Source organism: Crocodylus siamensis, chromosome 1 (genome assembly GCF_052110815.1).
Source record: "Crocodylus siamensis isolate JL-2025a chromosome 1, ASM5211081v1, whole genome shotgun sequence".
Taxonomy (NCBI): domain Eukaryota; kingdom Metazoa; phylum Chordata; order Crocodylia; family Crocodylidae; genus Crocodylus; species Crocodylus siamensis.
In genome coordinates, this window is record NC_143395.1 from 306,310,279 (window position 1) to 306,331,119 (window position 20,841).

At 42.7% G+C, this 20,841-nt stretch overlaps 1 protein-coding gene across 1 annotated transcript in view; it reads left to right on the forward strand.

Moving 5' to 3' along the window:
• TUBGCP3 (tubulin gamma complex component 3) overlaps positions 1-18,328 on the forward strand; it is an 89,823-nt gene extending 71,495 nt beyond the window's left edge. Inside the window, exons 18-22 of the mRNA XM_090022110.1 lie at positions 11,776-11,864; positions 12,555-12,686; positions 14,053-14,193; positions 14,935-15,051; positions 17,157-18,328. Coding sequence (XP_089878236.1) covers positions 11,776-11,864; positions 12,555-12,686; positions 14,053-14,193; positions 14,935-15,051; positions 17,157-17,315 — 638 coding nt within the window. The 3' untranslated portion in view covers positions 17,316-18,328. The remainder of the gene's footprint in view (positions 1-11,775; positions 11,865-12,554; positions 12,687-14,052; positions 14,194-14,934; positions 15,052-17,156) is intronic.
• The last annotated feature ends 2,513 nt before the right edge of the window (positions 18,329-20,841 follow it).

A 20,841-nucleotide genomic window follows, 5' to 3' on the forward strand; every position in this document is an offset into this window, starting at 1 on the left:
TCCCTACAGGATCAAAAATATGGTGGAAAGTGCTTTGACTGTGGCTCCACTGGCAATTTACTCTTCTACCATTCCCATGCTGTCAGATTTTGGATCCTCTGGGAGCCCCAGTAATATGAAGGAGGTGGGAGGGAACTAGACATGGAGCTTCCAGGCCACACCTCTGGGGAGCCCTGCAGGCCAGTTGATGTGGCCTAACATGCTGCATTGACCCAGTGCACAGGGCTGGATGGGCTGGCAAGAGGGGTTTTTTGTTGTTTTTTGAGGGGAGGAGGGGGAGGGGTTGGATATTTTTGTTTGTTTGTTTTCTTAGTTTGTCAAGTGTTCTTTCTCTGCTCTTTTTAGTACATCTTATCTAGTTTTGGACTGCAAGTTTCTTGGGAGACGCATCATTCACTTTTGTTTTGTTTTTGTTTTGCGTATGCTTTGGTGTTTGGGACACCTAACAAGTCAGGCTGGAAAGCATTCAAGACGGCACCCAGACTAGGTTAAGAGCTATATATTCCAGAAACTTATTTCAGTCTCCTGCCAGTGGCTGACTCTCTCAAGTCCAGAGCAGGTGTGCTCAACCCCCAGCCTGCAGACTGTACCTGGCGCACAGTACTGCCACCTGCCTTTAGGGCTCCCCATGGGTCCAAAAATCTGGTGATGAGGGAACAAAAGCACTGTTCTCCTGCTGCCAAGTTTCTTGACCCATGGGGAGTCCTGGGCCATGTGCACCCAGCTTGCAAGGTTAAGAAGAGGAGGGGCATCACTGGTTCGCTGGGATCCAATCCCAGTGTGGGGAGCAGGAGGGGATGGTGCCAGGCCCCAAGGCCCGATTCAACCTGTGGATCAGTCCCATGCCACTCATCTGGCACTGTTAGTCTCAAGTAATGCTTCTTAAATACTAGAAGTGGCAAGCTAACTGGCCAAAAGGGTGCCGGGCTAGTGGGACTGTTGATTTGACTTAATATGACACTTAGTAATTTTGGATTCACAAAAGACTGTCCATAAATAGCATCTTGATGGATTTTTGCTGTTTTTCTGTCCTGGATTCTTGGAGGCTGCCTTTTGTTGTCCAGGTTTTTAATTAGCGTGTCTAACTCCACCAATGGCAGTAGACTGGCAAACAAGTGGGTTTTGTAACAGTTTGTAAACTTCAGTTTTTGATAACTTATTTTGTAGTTGAATACCCAAGAACATCTCCCTTTCTCATGCACTGCTAGAAGCAGTGTTGCAGAAGAGTGCAGCTGTCAGAGTCATGAATAGAGGCATTTTTTCTAATGTAGCCCTGTCATAATCTATTGCAGACCTAGATGTTGAGATGTAAAGACTTTGAACTGGCACCAGAAGTGAAGAAAGAGCCAATGAAGGATGCAGGATAAGTGCACTTTCTTAACTTGTCCTGCTGCAGAACTGTGCTGAAAGTGAAACCGACATCAGCTAGATACAGCAATTAGAGATGTATAGTTCTGAGATTCATAATTCATAAATCTCTATCGATGGGCCTCTTTATTTTGGATGAGGATGTATTCTCTCACGCTGAAGATGTATATTGAACTGACCTACAGAAACATAAGTGTGATTCAGTTTCTGCTTACTATGACCTGGAGCACATATTAATATGAACAGTTTATAGGTGAAAAAATATAAAGGGGGTAGGACTATGGTGATGGACAATTTCAGAACCCATGTCTCTTCTCTTAGAACAATGTGTCGCCTAGGAAAGTTGCACTCCTATTTTCCATGTCTAAGCCTACTCGCTTATAAATTCTTTTTGTCCTCAGGAGTTCACTTGGTTTTCATGAATTTGTTATTCAGGGAGGCTTTCGTATACTGTCTCTGAACACTCATATTTGTAGGTGAAGGTTTAGACTAAGTCTCCTTTTAATTTAGTTTCAGCTTTTAAATATCACCTTGATCTTCATCTTTGATATTTTTTACAGAAGGCATTCATATACTTTGGTTTTTTGTTAGGCATTTATGAGGAAAGTGGAGCTAATTTCTTAGACTGAAGAGGCATACAATTTGGGATTCATGGCTTTGCAGTACTTTCCCAACATTTCTAATTCTGGCCAGTATCCACCAGTAATATTTGCTACCTTTTAATTCAGTACTCCAAATGTCAGTCTGAATTGCCCATCTTGGCTTGCTCTACTTACGAGAGAGAATGCCAAAGGAGAGGGGGATCCTTCTTAAAAAGAAAAATGTAAGTGGAAACCCTCAAAACCTAACCACACCTATTCTATCCCTCCTTCTACCCCCTCCTCCAAAAAGCTGTATAACACTTAGTTTTTTCTGAGTCATTGCTTATAGGCTGTTGTGCAGTATTACAAAATAAGGAGATATCTAGTGTTTGTGTGATGTAATCGAGTCCTGATTTCTTGTGCCCATGCTTTCTCTCTCTGGATTGCTGTCTGCTTCAGGCAGGAAAATGAACTGTGTGCTAGCATCTGGCTGCTGCTGTCACTCGGCTGATGATGGCAAAGAGAAAACATGCATCTAAGCATTGTGTGTTTGTTTGTTTTGAAGTAGCTTGCTTTCAAGAGGGGAGGAGCAACCTCCACCTATATGAAATAAGGCAGTTGCTGAAATAGTTTAAGCCTTCCTGCTTTGTTTGATCTAGTGGGAGAAGTATTCGTCTGGGGTGAAGACCATCTCCACAGCAGCTGGGGGAAAGAAAAAAACAATGGACGAAATGGATGGTTTCCCTTTGTATTCCCCTTTCGGGAGAGATGTTCTTGAGGATGAATTCAGCTAAAGTCTTATTCTTCATGTGTGACCATGTGTTGTTGTTTTGTGTTTTTTAGAGGAATATCGCTAGAACATAGATCAACTTCTTTCTGTTCGAAAGAAAATGATTGGGCTGGAAGGTACCTTAGGAGACCATCTCATTCAACCGTCTGCACATGGCAGGATCATTCTGACTAAACCATTTCTTCCAAGTGTTTTGAGGGCAAGTTGGACAAAAGTTGCCAAAAATGGAGAGACTCTAGGTCAGGAGCGGGCAAAATACTCCTGCCAGGCCATTCTATCTGGCCCCTAAAAATTTAGAAAATTATCTGCCTGTGGCTTCCTGTCTAAGGCACCAGCAGCGGCAGGACTTGGGAGGAGCTGGCAGCAGGACCCAGCAGCCACAGCAGCAAGACCTGCCCAGTCCTGCCCCACCACCAGGGCCCAAACCAAAGCCTCTGCCTATTGGAGGCTTTTGGCCTGGCAACCCTGGGGCTGTTGCACCACCCTCCCTCTGTCTAGTAGTGTGAACTCTGCTAAGAATTGTGGGGGGGGTGGGGAGGACCACTGGCAACCAGCCCAGTCCTCTGGGCCAGGCTGGCTCTGGCTGCATTCTGCCATTGCAGCCATGCAGCTGGGAACTATATGGTGCCGAAGCAGCGGGTGGAGAAGGGGTAGAGAGAAGCAGTGGCAGTGGGCAGGACGGTGGGGAAAGGGCAGTGCTAGTGGTAGTAGGCAAGAGGGAGGGGTGGTGGCAAGTGGGTGGGAGTGCTGGGCCCATTCTAGTGCCCTGGGGCCCAGGGTGGGGCAGCAGGAACATGGAGCCCAGGCTGGCAGGGGCTCTGTGGAGCTCAGCTGGGCTGAACCAGCAGGGTGAACTGGGCTGACTCCATAGATCCCATTCCAGCCCCAGCCCCTGTGATCCTGCTGCCCCCACCTCCCAGGGCAGTGGCACAGGCCCTGTGGTCTCACCTAGCTGTTGCTGTGCTCCCACCTGCCTGCTCACTCCCACTTCCCCCACCTCCGTCTGCCACTGCTATTTCCCCACCTTTTGTCTGCTGCTGTCACTTGCTGCACCCACCTGCTGCTCTGGTATCATGTGGTACCTAGCTTCATGTCTGGGACTGCAGAATGTGGTAGGAGCCAGCCCAGCCTGGCCTGGCTCCCATAATTCCTGGCTGGCTCCTGCTGCAGTCTGTGGTACTGGTCATGTAGCTGGGAGCCGTGTGGTGCTGGCATGGTGGGGGTTGGGGAGGTGGCAGCAGGTGGCAAGGTAGGGAAGCGGCAGGAGAAGGGCAGCAGTGGCAGGCATGGGGGTGTGGGGTGGAATGGTGACAGGCAGGAGCGCAGGGCCTGCCCTAGGGCCAGGGGTGGCACAAGTGTGGAGTTAGCAGGGTTGGGCATGAGCACCCCAAGGCCTTGCTGCCTGCTGCTGCCTGGGTGGCAGGGGCTGTGGGCAATGAGGGAGGGGGGGTGTCTTGTGGAGGGGGCATGTTCAGGGTGAGTGGGTCCCATATGCATATCCCACCCTACACGTACCCACATCCCACCCCTTGCACTGCCATAAACATGTACCTACACACCCCAGCCACCCTCCCCACATGCACGCACACACTTTACAATAGTAAGACTTCATTTTCACCTCTGTGTACACTACACAAACCCATGCAAATCAGGACTTTTTTTTTAAATGTAGTAGATGTTTGATTTTTAAGAATATAATTTTTTTTCTGACTCTGACATGGCTTTGCTGAAAGGAGTATTTCTGGGGGCAAAGGTCAGAGCTTAAGGACAGGACTTCCAGCCCCAAGGTGACGACCAGTGGGCAGGGCACCTGTCAAGGGGTGGGGCTACCCATGCAGCCCTTGTCTGCTTGCCAAAACTCATTAAGCAGCCCTCCAGCTGAAATAATTGCCTGCCTCTGTTCTAGGTAACATGGCTTTATATTGCACCTGAATTTCCCTTCTTATAATTTAAAATGGTTAATCCTCATTTTGTGGCTATATAGCACAGAACAAGGAGTAACAGCTGTACTCCTTTTGAAAAGCTGGGCTGAAGCTAACAAGATGAAGCTCAATGCTGATGCATGCAAGATTACACCTTGGGAAGAATGATCAAAAATACAAATACAAAATGGTGATGCCAGGCAGAATACCAGCACAGCAGGGGAGGATCCTGGAGTCTTGGTAGGTCAGACTCAGAATGAGTATGCAGTGTGGTGTCACTGCCCAAAAGACCAATACAGTTTTGGGGGTGCATCAAGCTCTGATTTGGCCTCATCTGGAGTATTGTGTAGCTTTGCACTCACCATTTTACAAAGGATGTGGAGATGTTAGAGAGAGTCCAGAGGCAGGTGACAAAAATGATAAAGGTCTTGGAAGACAAGTCCTATGAGGAGAGTTGAATGAAATAAGCATGTTCAACTTGCAGAAAAGATGCCTAAAAGGGGACATGATGGCAGCCTTTAAATATCTGAAGGGCTGCCATAAAGAAAAGGAAGAATACCTTTTCTCTTGCTGCAGAGAGCAGGACATGGACCCATGGCTTGAAGTTGCAGCAGAGTAGGTTTAGATTAGATATCTGGAAAAACATCTTCACTGTTATAACAGTGAGGTAGTGAAATAGACTGCCTACGGAAGTTGTGGACTCTCCATCTTTGGAGGTGATCAAGAATAAGTGGGATAAATATTGGTTAGGAATGATCTAGGAGTAGTTGCATCTGTTTCTTATGCCAGGCTTTGCTTGCCACATGGGATCAGGAAGGAATTCTTCACCCTCCTCCCCCTCTGCTGCTACGTGTCAGGAATTGGGGAGGGGGATTTGACTTGTTTTTCCCCTTGGTCAGAAGCATTGGATATGGCTGAACTTAAGGCTAGGAATTTTGACTGGGGTTTTTCAAGGCTCCTGCTAGGACTTAAAACTTGGAGGTTCCTGGCGAGTGGGTCTTGCCCTGTGTCTGACTGATTGCCGTATTTGGCATCAGGAGGGAATTTTATCCCATGGTTAGAGTGGTACAGACTGAAAGGATGTGGGGTTGCCTTCCTCTATATTGGCGGTATGTGACACTTCCTTGGCTCCGTTGCACTTAACTGTCTCTGCAGGCACACAACACTGACCATTGGGGTCCCCCTGCTTTACATGTGGCAGGCTAGATTGTTATGTCTTATGGTTGTGTCGGGGTTGGCTGTGGTTTTGCTAAAACGTTAGTCATTGTATAGGATAGTTTGCTTTAAGCAGGGGGTTGGATTAGACGACCTCTAGAGATCCTTACTTTTCTATGGTTCTGTATTAAAATAAGGGAAGTTTTAGATTGGATAGTATGATGAACTTTCTATCACCACAATCCTCTTTAACAAAACTTTAACTATTCAAAGAGTACCAGATTCCCCTATCCCCCTGTAATCATTTCTTCTACAGATTTCCTGGTTCCGCCAGCCTTTTTTTGGTAGCGTGGGGGGGGGGGAGTTGTTTCCTAAACATCTTATCATTTTTGTAGCTCTCTGCTTGTCTGTCTCCAGTTTAGCCACATCTTTCTGAAGTGTGTAGAACTGAACATGGTAAGAGGCCTCATGAGAAGGGTGGAAATATAACTTCCTTTGACTTGACAGTAACACTCCTACTAGTATAATCCAGTATACCAGGGGTTCTCAAATTTCATGATACTGTGACAGAGTGCTGGATGGTGGCAGTGGGAGACGGGGAGCTTGCATGCAGCAGCTGCTGCTGCTACCGTTGCGTGCTGTTTTTCCACACCATGTGTACCCCCTGGGAAGCTTGTGGCCCCCTCTTAAATTGCTTGTGATCCCTGGGGGGTTGTGACCCACACTTTGAGAACCCCTGTAGTATGCCATTGTTTTGCCGTAAGAACATACTGACTCATTCATCTTGTGATCCACTGTAATCCTCAGGTCTTTTTGCATAGTAGTGCAGTCTAATGAGTTATTCCACAACTTCTTCTATTTGTGCATTGTTGTTGATGGGTTGCTCTGTCTTTTTAAGTGGGGTACTTTGTAAGATTAGGGTTCAGATTTGATAAAACTGGAAAATGGTCTGAAATTAATCTAAAAGTGCAAAGTGTTTGCTACCCAACCCAGCTTGATGTCATCTATCACTCCCATCCTCCCAGTCCTTACTGAAGATAGTAAACTGTTCTGGATCTAGGAAAGACCACTGAGGAACACCACACGATACCTTCACCCAGTGGGACACAGAACACTTACAAATACTCTTGGAGCATGATCATCCAACTAGTTATGTTCCCAACTTAAAATAGTTTCATCTAGACTATATTTCCTTATCTAATTAATAAGACTGCCATGGGAGTTTGAAAACCTTGCTAAAGTCCAGGTATATAGTGTCCACTGCTCTTCCCCCATCCATAGTGCCAGTCACCTTTTGATGTAGAATAAAATCAGGTTGGTTAAGAATGACTTGCTCTGAGTCAGTGTTGGCTGTTCCTGATCACTTCATTATTCTTTGAGCACTTAGAAATTTTTTCTTTTATGTGCTCCATAAGCTTACTACCACTGAGGTTGTGCTGATTGATCTGTAATCCTTTTGCTTCCCTTTTAAATGGGTGTATTTGCCCCTTTTTCCCCAGTACGCATGCAAGTGGGAGAAAGTTCCTTCTCCATGTTCTCAGTGGAATCATGACTTTTGGTTTGGAAAGCACCATTGGTGGTTTTTGAATTGTCATGTTTTAAACAGAATCTTTTGGTGGACCAGCTCCACAGACTGTGGTCTAGCATCCGAGTGGTCTCTCAGACTCCTTCCTGCAGAACATCTTTGTAAATAGGGATTCTGAAAAGTGTGCAGCAGACTAAAGTAAACTGTAGTGATTGTCTTATTGCAGAGATGGCATGAGCCCATCTTTCCTCATTCTTTGGATCCTGAAGCTAACGGCTGCCTTTCTCCCTTTTGCCATGTTACCAGTAGTCCTGAAGCAACTTAGGTTGGGTGTAGGATACGTGGTTATGATGGCCCTCCTTCCATTTTTCCCCATCTTGGGGTAGCCAGTTCTCCCATTTCGATTTCTTGATTTCAACACTGGCCCTAATTGTCTTACCTTCTGTAGATACATTGACTTCCCAATTGTCTTTCCTAAATCTCACTAAACCCTGACAGAATAAGGTTTTACATGCTGAATTTAGACAGGTTTAAATCTTAGAGGAACACACCCAGATCAGTAGCAACTTCTTGATTAAGGGGAGCCCTGTATATTCACAGAGGAGCTTTCTGTGGACCTTAAAGTGTCCTAGATTTGCAGCCAGAGGAAAGAACAACTATTTTAATCCTATAGCAACTGCAATTTTTTCTAGATTGCTGAATACCCAGATTCTACCCTTGGCATACATGTGTCCCAGTAGGGCAGTTTAGCTTATCCCTGCTCCATTCAAGGAGGTCTCAATTTTACCATATTTACTCAAATACAAGACAAGGTCCCTCCTTCCCCAGTTGGCATCTTATGACTGCATACAAGGAATTCTCACTGAATACTTTGCCTATCATTAAACTGCTGCCAAAAGCAGCATGTGCTCAGCATGCAAAACCAACTATGAAGTTGATTTAAATGCAGCCAATGCTGAGAGCGACTGACTATAAAACGCATGGCCCACATTGGGCAAACATGCTGATGGGAACCTACCACAAGAATAGGATAGAGCAGCCCTCCAAATAAAACATATTGTAGTGCCCATTAAATGCAGCCCCCCTCATTGCCAACTCTTTTGTCATGATGAGTCAGAAAACTGCATACAGTTCACCCAGAATCCCTCTGTTGCCCCCTCTCTCAGCCAGGCACGTATGATTAGTGTAGCCCTGCCCTCCATGAGGTGAAGGTGGACCAGGTTGCCCTGTGCTTCATCTGCATATACATTTTTGGAGCATCCCAGGACTCATGACAAGAACACCAGGGGTTCCAGACATGAGTGGGAGATAATTAGCACATGGATCCTTTTTTCTTTTCTGGGGGGGTATGGAAAAGGGAAGGTATATGGAGTGCATACCCCCCGAGCAGAGCTGAACTGTGGTGTCACTATGGCTTGAAACTCTGACTCTTTAGGGGCCCAGTCCAATGAACTATGTGGTAGGACATTAGCCTTTTGGTTTTGGATTAATATTACACACAGTTTCTACTACATATAACTAGTTGCCAAAGTGCTACTCAAAAGTGTATTTATGGAGTACCTATACTAAAACTTGCAGCAGTTTCAAAAAAATAAAATAACATGCATCAATTCTGAATGAACTTATTAAATCCATACGTTCTATATGTGAATGGCTAAAGACGTGTTTTAATTTTGAAGTTACTGTTTTCAAAATTTGCTCCTCACTTTCATGTGCTCAGGAAGAGCAGGGTCTGACTGAAAAGGAAAAGAGACCTACCAAATTTTATAAATTTTTCCATATATAGAATCTAATTATTGGGGCATCATCTTGTAATCTTTTATTCAAGTAAGTATGGTAGCTCTCATACTGTGGGATAGGCAGATACAAAAACAGTTACTGCACAGTGTAGCAAGATTCCTCCCCTACTTGCCTTGGAGTAATTTTTCTGTCTGGCCCTACCTTAAGCAACTATTCTTCTTCTCCCCCCCCCCCTTCCAAGGTTTGTCCAAACTGTTTCATTCTTGATGCTTAATAAGTAGTTATTGAATTGTATGAATGTGGGCAATATGAATCCTCCTTAAATAAGAGCTTCAGGAGAGTCCTAAAAAAGCCAGCACATTTCATAATGGTCTTGTTAATATGTGGATGAAGCTCCACATTGGTGCTCTACAATTTTAAATACAAGATAGGGCCCTCAAATGATCAGCAGAAGGTATTTGGGACCTAGTGGAACAAGCTCTGACCTTGTTAACTCCTAGAGGCCCACACACAGACTGTCTTAAGGAGTCTGCAAAAGATGACTTCTCAATCAAAAGTGTGTGATTTAGGGGTACACCAATATATTGATTGGCACTGATAAAAGTGATACTGTATTGGCTTTTTTAGTCATTGTAGCTGAAAATTATGGCTACGTACCGAGAGCACCCTGGTGAGCATGGTCTAATCCCTGTGCCATGCTGCCAGTTGCAGCCCATGGCAGACTACAGGTCCCAGTGAGCAGCAGGAGTGGGAGGGGGCCAGGGAGCAGTCCACAGGGGCTGCACTCAGCAACAAAGGGATTGTTATAGGCTTCTGCTGCTGCTGTCATGGCAATGCTGCGCACACAGCATGGACTTGAATGCTGGGGCTGCCGCAGAGACTTTAGTCTGTGCACAGTTGGAGTAAGGTGCCACACAAGGGATGTTTTGCAAAAGCTTCTCCCCGGTGGCTGCAGGAGCTTGGCTGTGTTGGGTCCACGGGCAGTAAGAGTAGCATGCTCTGGAGCTCCAAACGCATCTGGCACTGCTGTCTGTACAAGGGTCTGCCCCACCCACTTGGGATGGGAGCATGGGTTGTATGGGGAGCAGGGTTGTGGGTAGGAGCCATGGGTGAGGGGACAATATGCATGGGAATAAGGCAGTCACTGCCTTCCTCATTGAGGGCCAGAGCAGGTGGGAGGCGTGTATCAATAGTTTCAAATGCCTTGCATTATTTCTACATATCAGTTATCGGATCAGCATTGGCCGATTTTTATAGTTGGTTAATCATCGGATATTGGTATCAGCCAAGATGACCTTTATTGGTGGACCCCTAATTTGAATACCCACACTTACTATTCAAAGGGGTGCTTGCCTCCACTTGAAACTTTTTAGGGGTCCATGAATGAAAAAAGGTGGAAATTGGGAAAAAATCCTAGATCAGTGTTTCTTACCCCTTTTGTGTGAGCTGAGTGTCAACAACAGGACTTTCTTCAAAATGATTAATCTTTCAGTCAGAAAACGCATTTTGTAACAAAGAAATAAACTTGTCTCCTTTCCCCTCTTTACACAGACACTTTCTCCTTTTGACTGTTTGTATAGAATAATGGTGGTTGAGTAGCTGTTTTTATGAAACTAGCTAATTGGCTCTAGCTCTGAGTCCTTGCTTAAGGTCAGTGCTGCTTTTAACAGCTTTTTAGTCACCATTGCTAAAATAGATGAGATGTAACAATGATTCATTAAGCACTTTTTAATAGTTTTAAGTGGGCAGCATAATCGAACTACTTTTTTCCTACGTATTGTTTAAAAAAAAAAAAGTTTAATGTGTCATATTTGTCCACTTCGAAGCTTTTCCTGCCAATTGTTTAAGAGATGTATTTTTTTTATTTGACCCATCGTATGTTAGTGTTACATAACATGCTTATGGATAGTCATTGTACAAACACATTGATTAAAGAACATTGCTGTTTGTTAGACCTTCAGATCTTTGACTGGTTTTATAACAGTATAAAAAGGCAATTTGTACTTGCAAGATCATTATGCAGTTTTTAAAGATGTGCCATTTTTGCCTGTCAAAGATGAGTAAATTGTTCTGTTACTGTAGTATCTGAGTGCTTCAGTATCTGAATTTTATCTTCATAACACCCTTGTGCAATGGAGAAGTGCTTTTATCCCCATTTTACAGCTAGGGAACTAGAACAGTTTTTTTTTAAGTGACTTGCCCAAGTATGTCTGGCAGAGCGAAGAAGCTGAATCCACATCTCCTGAGCCTCAGACTGATGTCTAGTCTAGGACTATTCTTCCTAAAATAGCTGAGCAATAGTGACTATTTTGTGCACAATATATAGATACATTATAAGGGAGAACATTATGTGCTTTCAGGGCATTAAGGAGTTGAATTGAAAGACTTTAAAGCCACAGAATTGCATGAAATATCACCTGTGCTTCTGCCTTTTGGACTTAGAAACAACAACAAAAAAGGTTCGGATGTGATCTTGCCCAGCATAACACTACTTGATCAGACAGCCAGATTGGTGGCTTGTAATGTTATGGAAAAATCTTCACGCATCTGTTTACTAGTTGGTATCAAAGTTTGGTGAAAGACCAGTGAGTGTATTGCTCTGAAGTACTTTGTCAAGGAAACATTCGGGTTTGAAGTGTGTCAGTCTGTCCCTCTTTAACATACAAATTCTTTTGTTTTTTGTTTTTGTTACAGAGCTTTCTGGGGTGCTGCATCAGTGTCACGTTCTGGCATCAGAAATGGTCCATTTCATTCATCAAATGCAGTATTACATTACATTTGAGGTACACTTTTTCCATCCAACTTGTTAATACTGTAGTTGTACAGGCAGTCCTTGGACTTACAACAATTGATTCCTGAAAACCACAATTTCAGTCAATGTAACTGGGAACCAATTTTCTCATTTAAAAAAAAAAATGTTGGGATTGGTTCCCAAACCAAGGCCCGATACCCTGTTGTCACTAAAAAATACCCCAGTATTTTGTACTCCGGTCAATTTTATAGATGAGTAATAGCTACATTAATGTATTTGTATTGTAAATAGCAATCATACTGATTTGGAAGGACTTTTTTTTTGAGACGACTTTGCTGGACTTTTCGAACGGCTCTTGGTTGGATTTTTTGAAGGGTTCTTGGCTGGAGTCTTCTCAGGAGTCTTGGCTGCAGGCTTTTCTGGAGTCTTGTCGACCTTCTTAAAGAGTGTCCAAGGAAGTTTGGCAGATGTTCTCCAGGCAGATGAGTGACGCAGCGAACTTGTTTGCTGGTGTTGTATCGGATCAAGCATTGTAAAGTTGAAACTGACGTCATAAAGTTGAAACAGGGCATCAATTTATAAACATAAGTGTGAAACTTTGTAACTTAATGTTGTAAGTCAAGGACTGCCTGTATGTAATTCCCAAGACATTACTTGTTAAATCTTGAAAGTATGTAATCTAGTAAATAAAAATAGCCCAATCCTGAATTATTGTCCCCAGATACTTGAATGTTCATGGGATGAGCTCTGGAATAAGGTCCAGCAAGCACAAGACTTGGATCACATCATCGCTGCTCATGAAGTTTTCTTGGACACAATCATCACTCGCTGTTTGTTAGACAGTGACTCCAGAGTAAGCCTTTTCTTTTGTATAAAAAATGCAGCTTGATTCTAGCTTATACTTAAACGATTGAGGTAATATATTATTGAGCACTTGGAAGCTCTCCCACTAGTAGCAAGGCCCTATTGTGCCACATGTTGAGCAAAGTCCCTACACTCAGTCTTATTTAGCTTCCCCTTTCTGCAAGTGATTTGCTTCATTCATGTGAGTTTACCTGCCAGCTCTTGGCGGCTGACTCAAACCTGTCACTGCATTCTAAATGTGTCTCAGTCTGTTTTCCTGTGTATCTTAGCCTGTTCTTTTATTCCTCATCTCCAAGATGTTTTGCTCTCCACTTTCAATTTTGGCTTGTCAAAAGTGTACACCTTGTCCCCACCCTTTCTGTATCACTGATTTACACCTATATCATTTCCCTGTGTACTGATGCCAGATTCTGTTGCACATTTGTCTCCAACAAGAATATTCACAGTCTTGTAAGTCACCTTATGTGTGACACGCCCTCTCCAGATTTGATTGATGGCCCCCCCTTCAAATATCTCCTGAAGAATCAGTTTTACCATGATGCTCATGGGGAAACTACCAGCAGGTAAATGCTCAGTAAATGGCAAGTAGGGATTGTAAAATTTTCATACTTTCTGACCTGTGTAAAAGTGTGTGTTCTCATGACTCTGTCCTTCCTCTTCTCCCTTGTTCACTCCAACTGTTCAACCCACCTACGTTTGCTGCTTGATCAAATTGCAGGCACATTGGGGTGGATTTTCTGTAGCACTTAACACACTGGGGGCCTCCAGGAACTACTGTAATGCAAATAATTACTATTTCTTGGATGGTCCAATTAGCAACAAACTCCTTTTTTGAATTGGGGAAAGGCAATGCCAGAGCAAAACCCTTGTGATCGTTAGAAATAAAGTTCTTTCACTCAACCACACGGCTGCTCCTACCTGGTAAAAATTAAATAGAATCTTGTGGGAGATTTAGGAGGGACTGCAAAACAGTGCCTTCCTCCAACATGCATTTGAGGAGCAACCTTATTATTTTGGGCCTGTGGAGGGATTATAGCCCACCTGTTTTATTCTACTTCCCCTCTTCCCATCTCAACACTGGGGATAATCATCAGTGAGAATATTGGGTTCCTTTTGCTTGTAGTTGGAGTGGCCATGCAGGTACATTAAGGTATATTGCAATTGCATCAAAACAGGTTGGTTTATTTTGATCTTAGTAAGCAGCATATTAATGTTATGCCTGAACCTGGACCGTCTGTGTGCCTGTAACTCCAAGTATATTGATATGTTTCTGGTGAATATCAAGAAATGTAGTAATAGCATTTTATACAGTTCCATTTTGTTGCATTTATCCTTGTTTATGAACCTTCTCACAGGTACTTCTCAACCAGCTTCGAGCTGTATTTGATCAAATCATTGAACTTCAGAATGCTCAAGATACAATGTACAGAGCTGCTTTGGAGGAGCTGCAACTAAGGTTGCAATTTGAAGAGAAGAAGAAGCAGCGTGAACTTGAGGTACAGTAAGGTTGGCAGTGGATTGTAGCAGTTACTTGAGATGGGTGGAAGAGCAATATATATTTCAATTTATAACAGACCTCTGTTTCTTTTTTTTTTTTTTTTAAATATCTTTGTCTTTGAAACTTGAAAAAAAGAAAAGAAAAGGCCAGAGCAAAAGTAAAACCCAGCAGCTGCCATGTACCTAAGCAGCAAGAGATAAGAAATGCAAGCAAAATCCACTATGCCTTGTAAATAACTTTTTATGGTCATTTCTCTCCAAAGTGTTGATGAATATATCTTGCAAGGTGTCTTAAAGGCAAATTTTTAAATTTTTTCACTGTTTTAGTGTGAAGAATGGAATTTGTAAGGTTCTAAGCCCCTCACAGGAAATATTATTTCTAAAACTCAGGTCTTCCTTGACCCCACATGCTTGTATTTGGAAGAGGTAGCAGTAGAAAGGAGTCAGCCTATTTCTAAACAAAGCAAACATTATGGAATTTTTATCTGGTTATCTGAGTTTTTTATAAAGCCATCCTTGCTAGGTATCTCGTAACTTGTCATCTAATGGGAATTGTCACTAACGCCACTTTTTAAAACCTTTGTTTACTACACGATGGTTATATAGTAAATTAATAGTCCCATATCAAAAGCTTATTATGCAGATTATATTGAATTTCCTTGTGTGAACATAGGATTATAGTGCCTATGACAGCAGAACCCATTAGTTTATCATAAATAACATCTCCCTTTGTTTCATAGGGTGAGTGGGGAGTAACGGCAGCAGAAGAGGAGGAAGAGAATAAACGGATTAAAGAATTTCAAGAATCAATACCAAAAATGTGTTCACAGCTGAGAATACTCACACATTTCTACCAGGTACCCTGCAGATTTGTACAATTTAACTGAAAAATTAACTCGCCACTTTCACATCTACTTTCATTTATGTGGATCAAAACCAGCTACGATGTTATTGATGCTTGTCTATCACTCCATATTCAATTACTATTTCTTCTTGTTTTTTTAAAAAAGGGGTGGTGGCTCAGTACAGAAGTGTGAGTTCCACTGTAAGCATCAACTCCTAGAACGATTGATTGATCATAGGGAGCTACTGTTTACTACCAGTAGTTCACTCTGAGCATTGAGAGAGTGCTTGTTTGTATAATAATGTGTGATAGTCTCTTGTTAAATTTCATATCTTGTTTACAAATGGATCTAGTGTTTCTTTTTTAAAAAATTAATCTTAACCAATGTAATCCCATTTGCATTCCATGCATTTTATTTTTTTTGCAAATTAGGACAATTTCTGTAAATAGGAGGATTCATATTTAAATAGCTGCTCACTTGCTAGTTAGTTCAACGCCCCTAAACGTTAAAAAAAAATTAAGTGAGGGCAGGCAGAAACAACTACTGTAGAAGGACTAACAAGAAGTTGTATTCTAAATTCCCCCAGGCTTCCATGTGCGCTGGGCAGAACTTCCCATGTGAAGCAGCCCTGGGCTGCAACAGGTCAAGGAGGCACTTAGGACTTGAGCACAAGAAGGGGGAGGTGTTGCTGCTCAGAAATGCACAGGGCATTTTTACACATGCTCTGGGAGGTATGTGGGAGGGGCTTTAATTAGCACCAATTAAAAACACCAAGGCCTCATGTGCATCAACTTCCCCACACTGAAAAATGACTTTAGTTCAAAGTACCCAGCTGCCACTTCAGCACAAGGACGGTGTTGCACATAACACTACAGTCTGCTGGAGCATGTTAATTTCCATGATCCAGCAGACTCAAGTAATCGAGTCTGCTCTGACTGCTGGATTCCCAACCTGCACATGTATAGGAGCCCACAGTGACTGTTATGCTGTAATTCGTGTTTGAGCCTGTAGCTATTTATATAAATAAGCTAAAATGCCTCAACTTTGACCCTGAACGAAGCAAGGATCATTAAGAGCATGGTCTAGTCTGCTGGCACACATTATAGCCATGGTGCAATGACTGTTTATGGTGCCTTTAACTTATTAGCAGTGCTACATGTTCAGCTGATTGGTGCCGTAAAGTGGCAAACCAGCCACAAAGGTATTCCACAAAACATGTGGAGTATCTTTGTGACTTTTTGTTTTTATGGTGTCCTAAATTGAATGCCATAAATTGAACACCTAGTACCCCATGCCAATGTTGACAATCAGCTGATTGTCAGCATCCGCATGAGGATGGGGTTTGGCACTGGGACCAGGATAATCCTGGTTCTGATGCTAAACATTGGTTGCCAGGAGAACTCCATAATGGAAAGCCAAGGCAATCCAGCCACTGGGAACCTGGCAACCCTCATCCCAGCAGCTTTTCCTGCCTTGCCCTGCAGCCCCCCATTCCCTTGAGTCGTCTGATTCTGGGCTGTAGGGCAAGGCATGTAAAATGCTGCATTGAGGGGAGCTGGGCTGAACCTGCACTTCTTAGACATCCTAGGTCTTGGACCCAGGAATAGGGTGAGATTCCCTGATCCCATGGTCTTAGTGTCCCAGGTATGTAAAAACTATGCATGCAGCTGGGGTATTCCAGGGTTGGGCTGGCTAACAGTTAATTGTACCTTTTTGTTTGGAAAGTTCTGCCCAGTGCAGATGAAAACTTTGGGAAACTTAGGAGAGAACTTCTAGCAAGTCCCCTACACATCCCATGGACCCTTATTTGTTGAATATTACATAACTTAGCCAAACCAGGGTAATTTGTCTGTATTCTAAGAAGTTGTCTTGGATTTTTTGTTTGTTTGTTTTTGCTTTTGACTTTTTAATCTTATATGATGGAGTCTATTTGCATGTAGCTATAGGATTTGTAGCTGGATTTCACAAAGTGTAAAACTAGTTATCTGACTTGCAAATTCTTGAGGAGTGTGCTTGCCCTTCTTTTAGTATGGTGCACATATGATGCTATGATTTTAAATTCTTAATTTGTAGGGACATGTTCTAACAAATCTCTTATTTTTCTCTCTCTTGTTCAGGGCATTGTACAGCAGTTTTTGGTCTTGCTGACAACCAGTTCTGATGAAAGCCTTCGATTTCTTAGCTTTAGATTGGACTTCAATGAACATTATAAAGCAAGAGAACCAAGGCTTCGTATATCTTTGGGCACTAGAGGGAGACGCAGCTCACACATGTGAAGTACTTTTTTTAACAACTATATCTGGATTTCTGAAGAATATTATCCCTGTTCTTGGACACGGCAATCAGTGTCTACTTACTAAAACCAAATGGCATGTGATAAGTGTCTACCATTTTTGCAAGCAATGTTTTTGGTTGTGATTATGTAGCACTGGCAGAAAGCAAAAAAAAAAAAAGCCTTTTTTAACATTGATGTTTGTAATAATATTACAAAATTAAATGGGCTGGTTTAAACTGTTCCAGTTGATTTGTTAAATCATCCTTTTTAATGAATGTCATATTTTATTTGGGGCTTTTAAAGCTCTTTCCACTGTAACTTATATTATGTCCAGGCAACCACATCTTACTTTGTTTTAGAAGGCACTGTTTCCTTTTTTTAACAAAAGAAGAGGGTGTTATTTTTTCTATATATGTATTTGTCCTACTTGGAAATCACTTTTGTTAAAGCCAACAGATTTGGATCCAGACCTAATGACCTTATTTAAAAATATATAAAACACTTTATTATACTGATTTTCAGTGTTGTGATTGTATTTGACTGTGTGAGAAACTTTGTATCCTGGTACATTTAACTTGCATACATTTTTAAATTATTTTTCTCTTCAAGGTTAACATTTTCCAAAATTTGATTTATTATTCCAGGCAAACCTGTAGAACAACAACACGGAAGTAAATTATAGAAACATAACAGGAGACGCACATTACATAATAAAATGTCCTAAAAATTGATGTTAAAGCCTCAGTACTGTCAAGTAAAAGACTCTGTAAATATGGATAGAAGTAAATGAAGTATTTTGTGTTCTGAATTTGATGTATTAGAAAGAAATTGATTTGGATAATGAAAACTACTTTATTTCTCCTTCCTGCCTATTTTTCCATTGTAAATATTTATATATTGTTGTCCAGATGTTAGGGGGAAATCTTTTTTGTAAAGATGTCATTATATCAAGTCATTTAAGTATCCATTTATGTTCCACAAATTTAGAAAAATAAAACACAATTATCTTTCAAATACTTTTTGTTTTATTTTTTAACAGAAAAGTAGCACTTTTTTGGAAAGTCTGGAAAAGGGGTCTTTTTTTAATTGTAAAATTCCTATCTATACCACACTTCTTACACTAACATCAGTGACCTTACAGTTGTATAAACTTGCATAATGAACAGTTGCCATAAGAGCTCAACACCCAACTCCATAATGTAAATTTAGCCATATCATCAAAGTACTAGAACAGAGCAAACCCCTCCCCTCCCACATCATTCCACTTCCTCCATCTTCTGGGAGGTAACTGACAAACAAATAAGAAATAACTAACACACATACTAACACTGCAGTGTTAAATGACTGTGGATTAAGATAAGTGAATTGATAGAGAACACTCAGTCAACCCAGAGCTTTGGCTAGTTTTAAAACATTGGAATTCAAGTTAAAAATTCATTCTACTTCATTGGCAGTGGTGGTATTATGCATTGTAGTCATCACCAGCCAAGAGAAACATGGTACTAATCAAAGGTACCTTGGATGCTCAACTTCCAAAGAAGACAAAGTTTTTAAATATTCTTGGTTTTGATTTGCAACATGAGCATAGTTTAGCTGGAATAATAAATTTCTTTATGAAACGGCACATGTAGCTGCAAGAGACAAGAAGTCAACAGGGAAACAATGGATTTATTTGGATGTGAGCAACTTGAAACAATGTTGAACAGGATTTTGTGAATTCTATGTGAGGCAAAGAAGTGTTTGTACCTCTCCCTCCCACCTGCAATATAATATGCTGTACTATGAGTAGGGTGGGCTGAGGGTAAGATACTGTTCTCGTGCATCCTTTAAAATCTGTTTTAGGTTAGGGTAGCCTCCAAGGCCAAGCCACAGGGAAGGAAGCTGTGCCCTAACTATTCTGCATTATTAACCTAGCCTTGGAGAGACTTTCTTTGCAACCCCTATAATGTGAAGTCTCTATATCCCCAAACCTGAAAGTTTTTTATTTTTTTCCCAAGAATTTTGTGACTTTTGTTTTAAATATAAACCTATTCTTAGAAGCATCACTTTTTTTCTTTTTTTAAAATCCTCCCAAGTTTGGGGATTAATTTAAGTCTTGTGGTAATGAGTTCCATTAACTCAGGAGTAGGCAATTATTTTGGGCTAGACCGTTCTGGTGAGCTGTTGAGGATTACATGCACTTGCATTTCCCATATCCCTGAGCTCCCTGCAACTGGGCTAAGGGGTACCAGATTGGAAGGAGGAGTAGGTGGGAGTATGAGCCCCTTTGGGGCTGCTGTGTCTCAGCTCTGCTTCTTTCCCTTCTCCAGTGCTACCCAGCTTAGTTGATACTGGCAGGCAGGAATGGAACTAGGCTGTGCTGCTCTAGAGTCAGGGCAATGGCATTCGCAGTTCTGTGGAGCCAGGCTGCAGGGGAGGAATGCCCCTTACTCTTGGCCTCTCACTCGCCCACCTGCTGTGCAGACCCCAGCTTGGAGAGTGGAAGGGGGGCTCAGTTCTTCCCCTTCCTCACCCCTCCTGCCAAGCAATGTTGGGTAGGTAGGCAGGGCTCTGGCCTCTGCTGACACCATGGAGGATGCTGGACAGAAGCACCCCCACTCCCACCTGGCACTGCAGGGTCAGACTCCCATCTCCCAGGCTGCTGCACAGTGCCGGAGCTGCCTCTGCACAGCATGCCCCCACTGTGCCAGCAGAGGCCAGAGCTGCCACCTGTGGGCCCACCAGCTGGTTCTCTCCAGCCTGTGGTGGCTCTGGCCTCTGCTGGTGCTGCGGGCTGGATAGAATTAATTGGCAGCTGGATATGGCCTGTTGGCCATGTTTTGCCTACCCCTGAATTAACTAATTACGTGGTGCTGGTGAGAGGGAAATCAACATCCTGTTATTTTTGCATCATCACATTGTACTTGTGGTGTTATGAAAAGAGGTTTTTTTGTTTATTTCACTGCATGTCAATTTTATACTTAACATTTCCCATCCAGCTTATATTCTCTTCATTCTACCAAACCTGCCTTCTCTAAACAAGGGTGCAGCAGGACTTGCTGTATTTATGTAAAAGTTCCAAGATACTTTGGCTTCATTAAAACAGATATTCTCTTCTCTATGAAGCCTTCTTCTCAGGTCCCCATGACTTGTTCCATGCTTTCTTGGTGTTCCTTCTGCAGGTCCCTACAAACATCTGAATGAACCATGAGAAGTCTCATGGTTTTGTTCCCCCATGTAGGAAAACCTGGCAGGAGGGCACTGTGCAAAGGTTAGATGGACCAGGTGGGTGCCTCAGAGATGGCCCATTTTGCCAACAACTTGCAGCTAAGGGTACCTGTCCATACATCCAAGCATGTTCTGAAGCTCCCCTAGCTGCCGGAGAGTGCTGAGCACAGCCAAGTGTATAGGGCAGACCCTATTGACTGACTGGCTAGCTGCCCTAGGGGACTAGTCCCTCTTGGGGAACTCATGCTCATAATCCCTGTTTCTTCCCTCCCTGCTGTGAGGTGGAGAGCGAAGAGACTCAGCGTGTGTCCCCTCTTGTT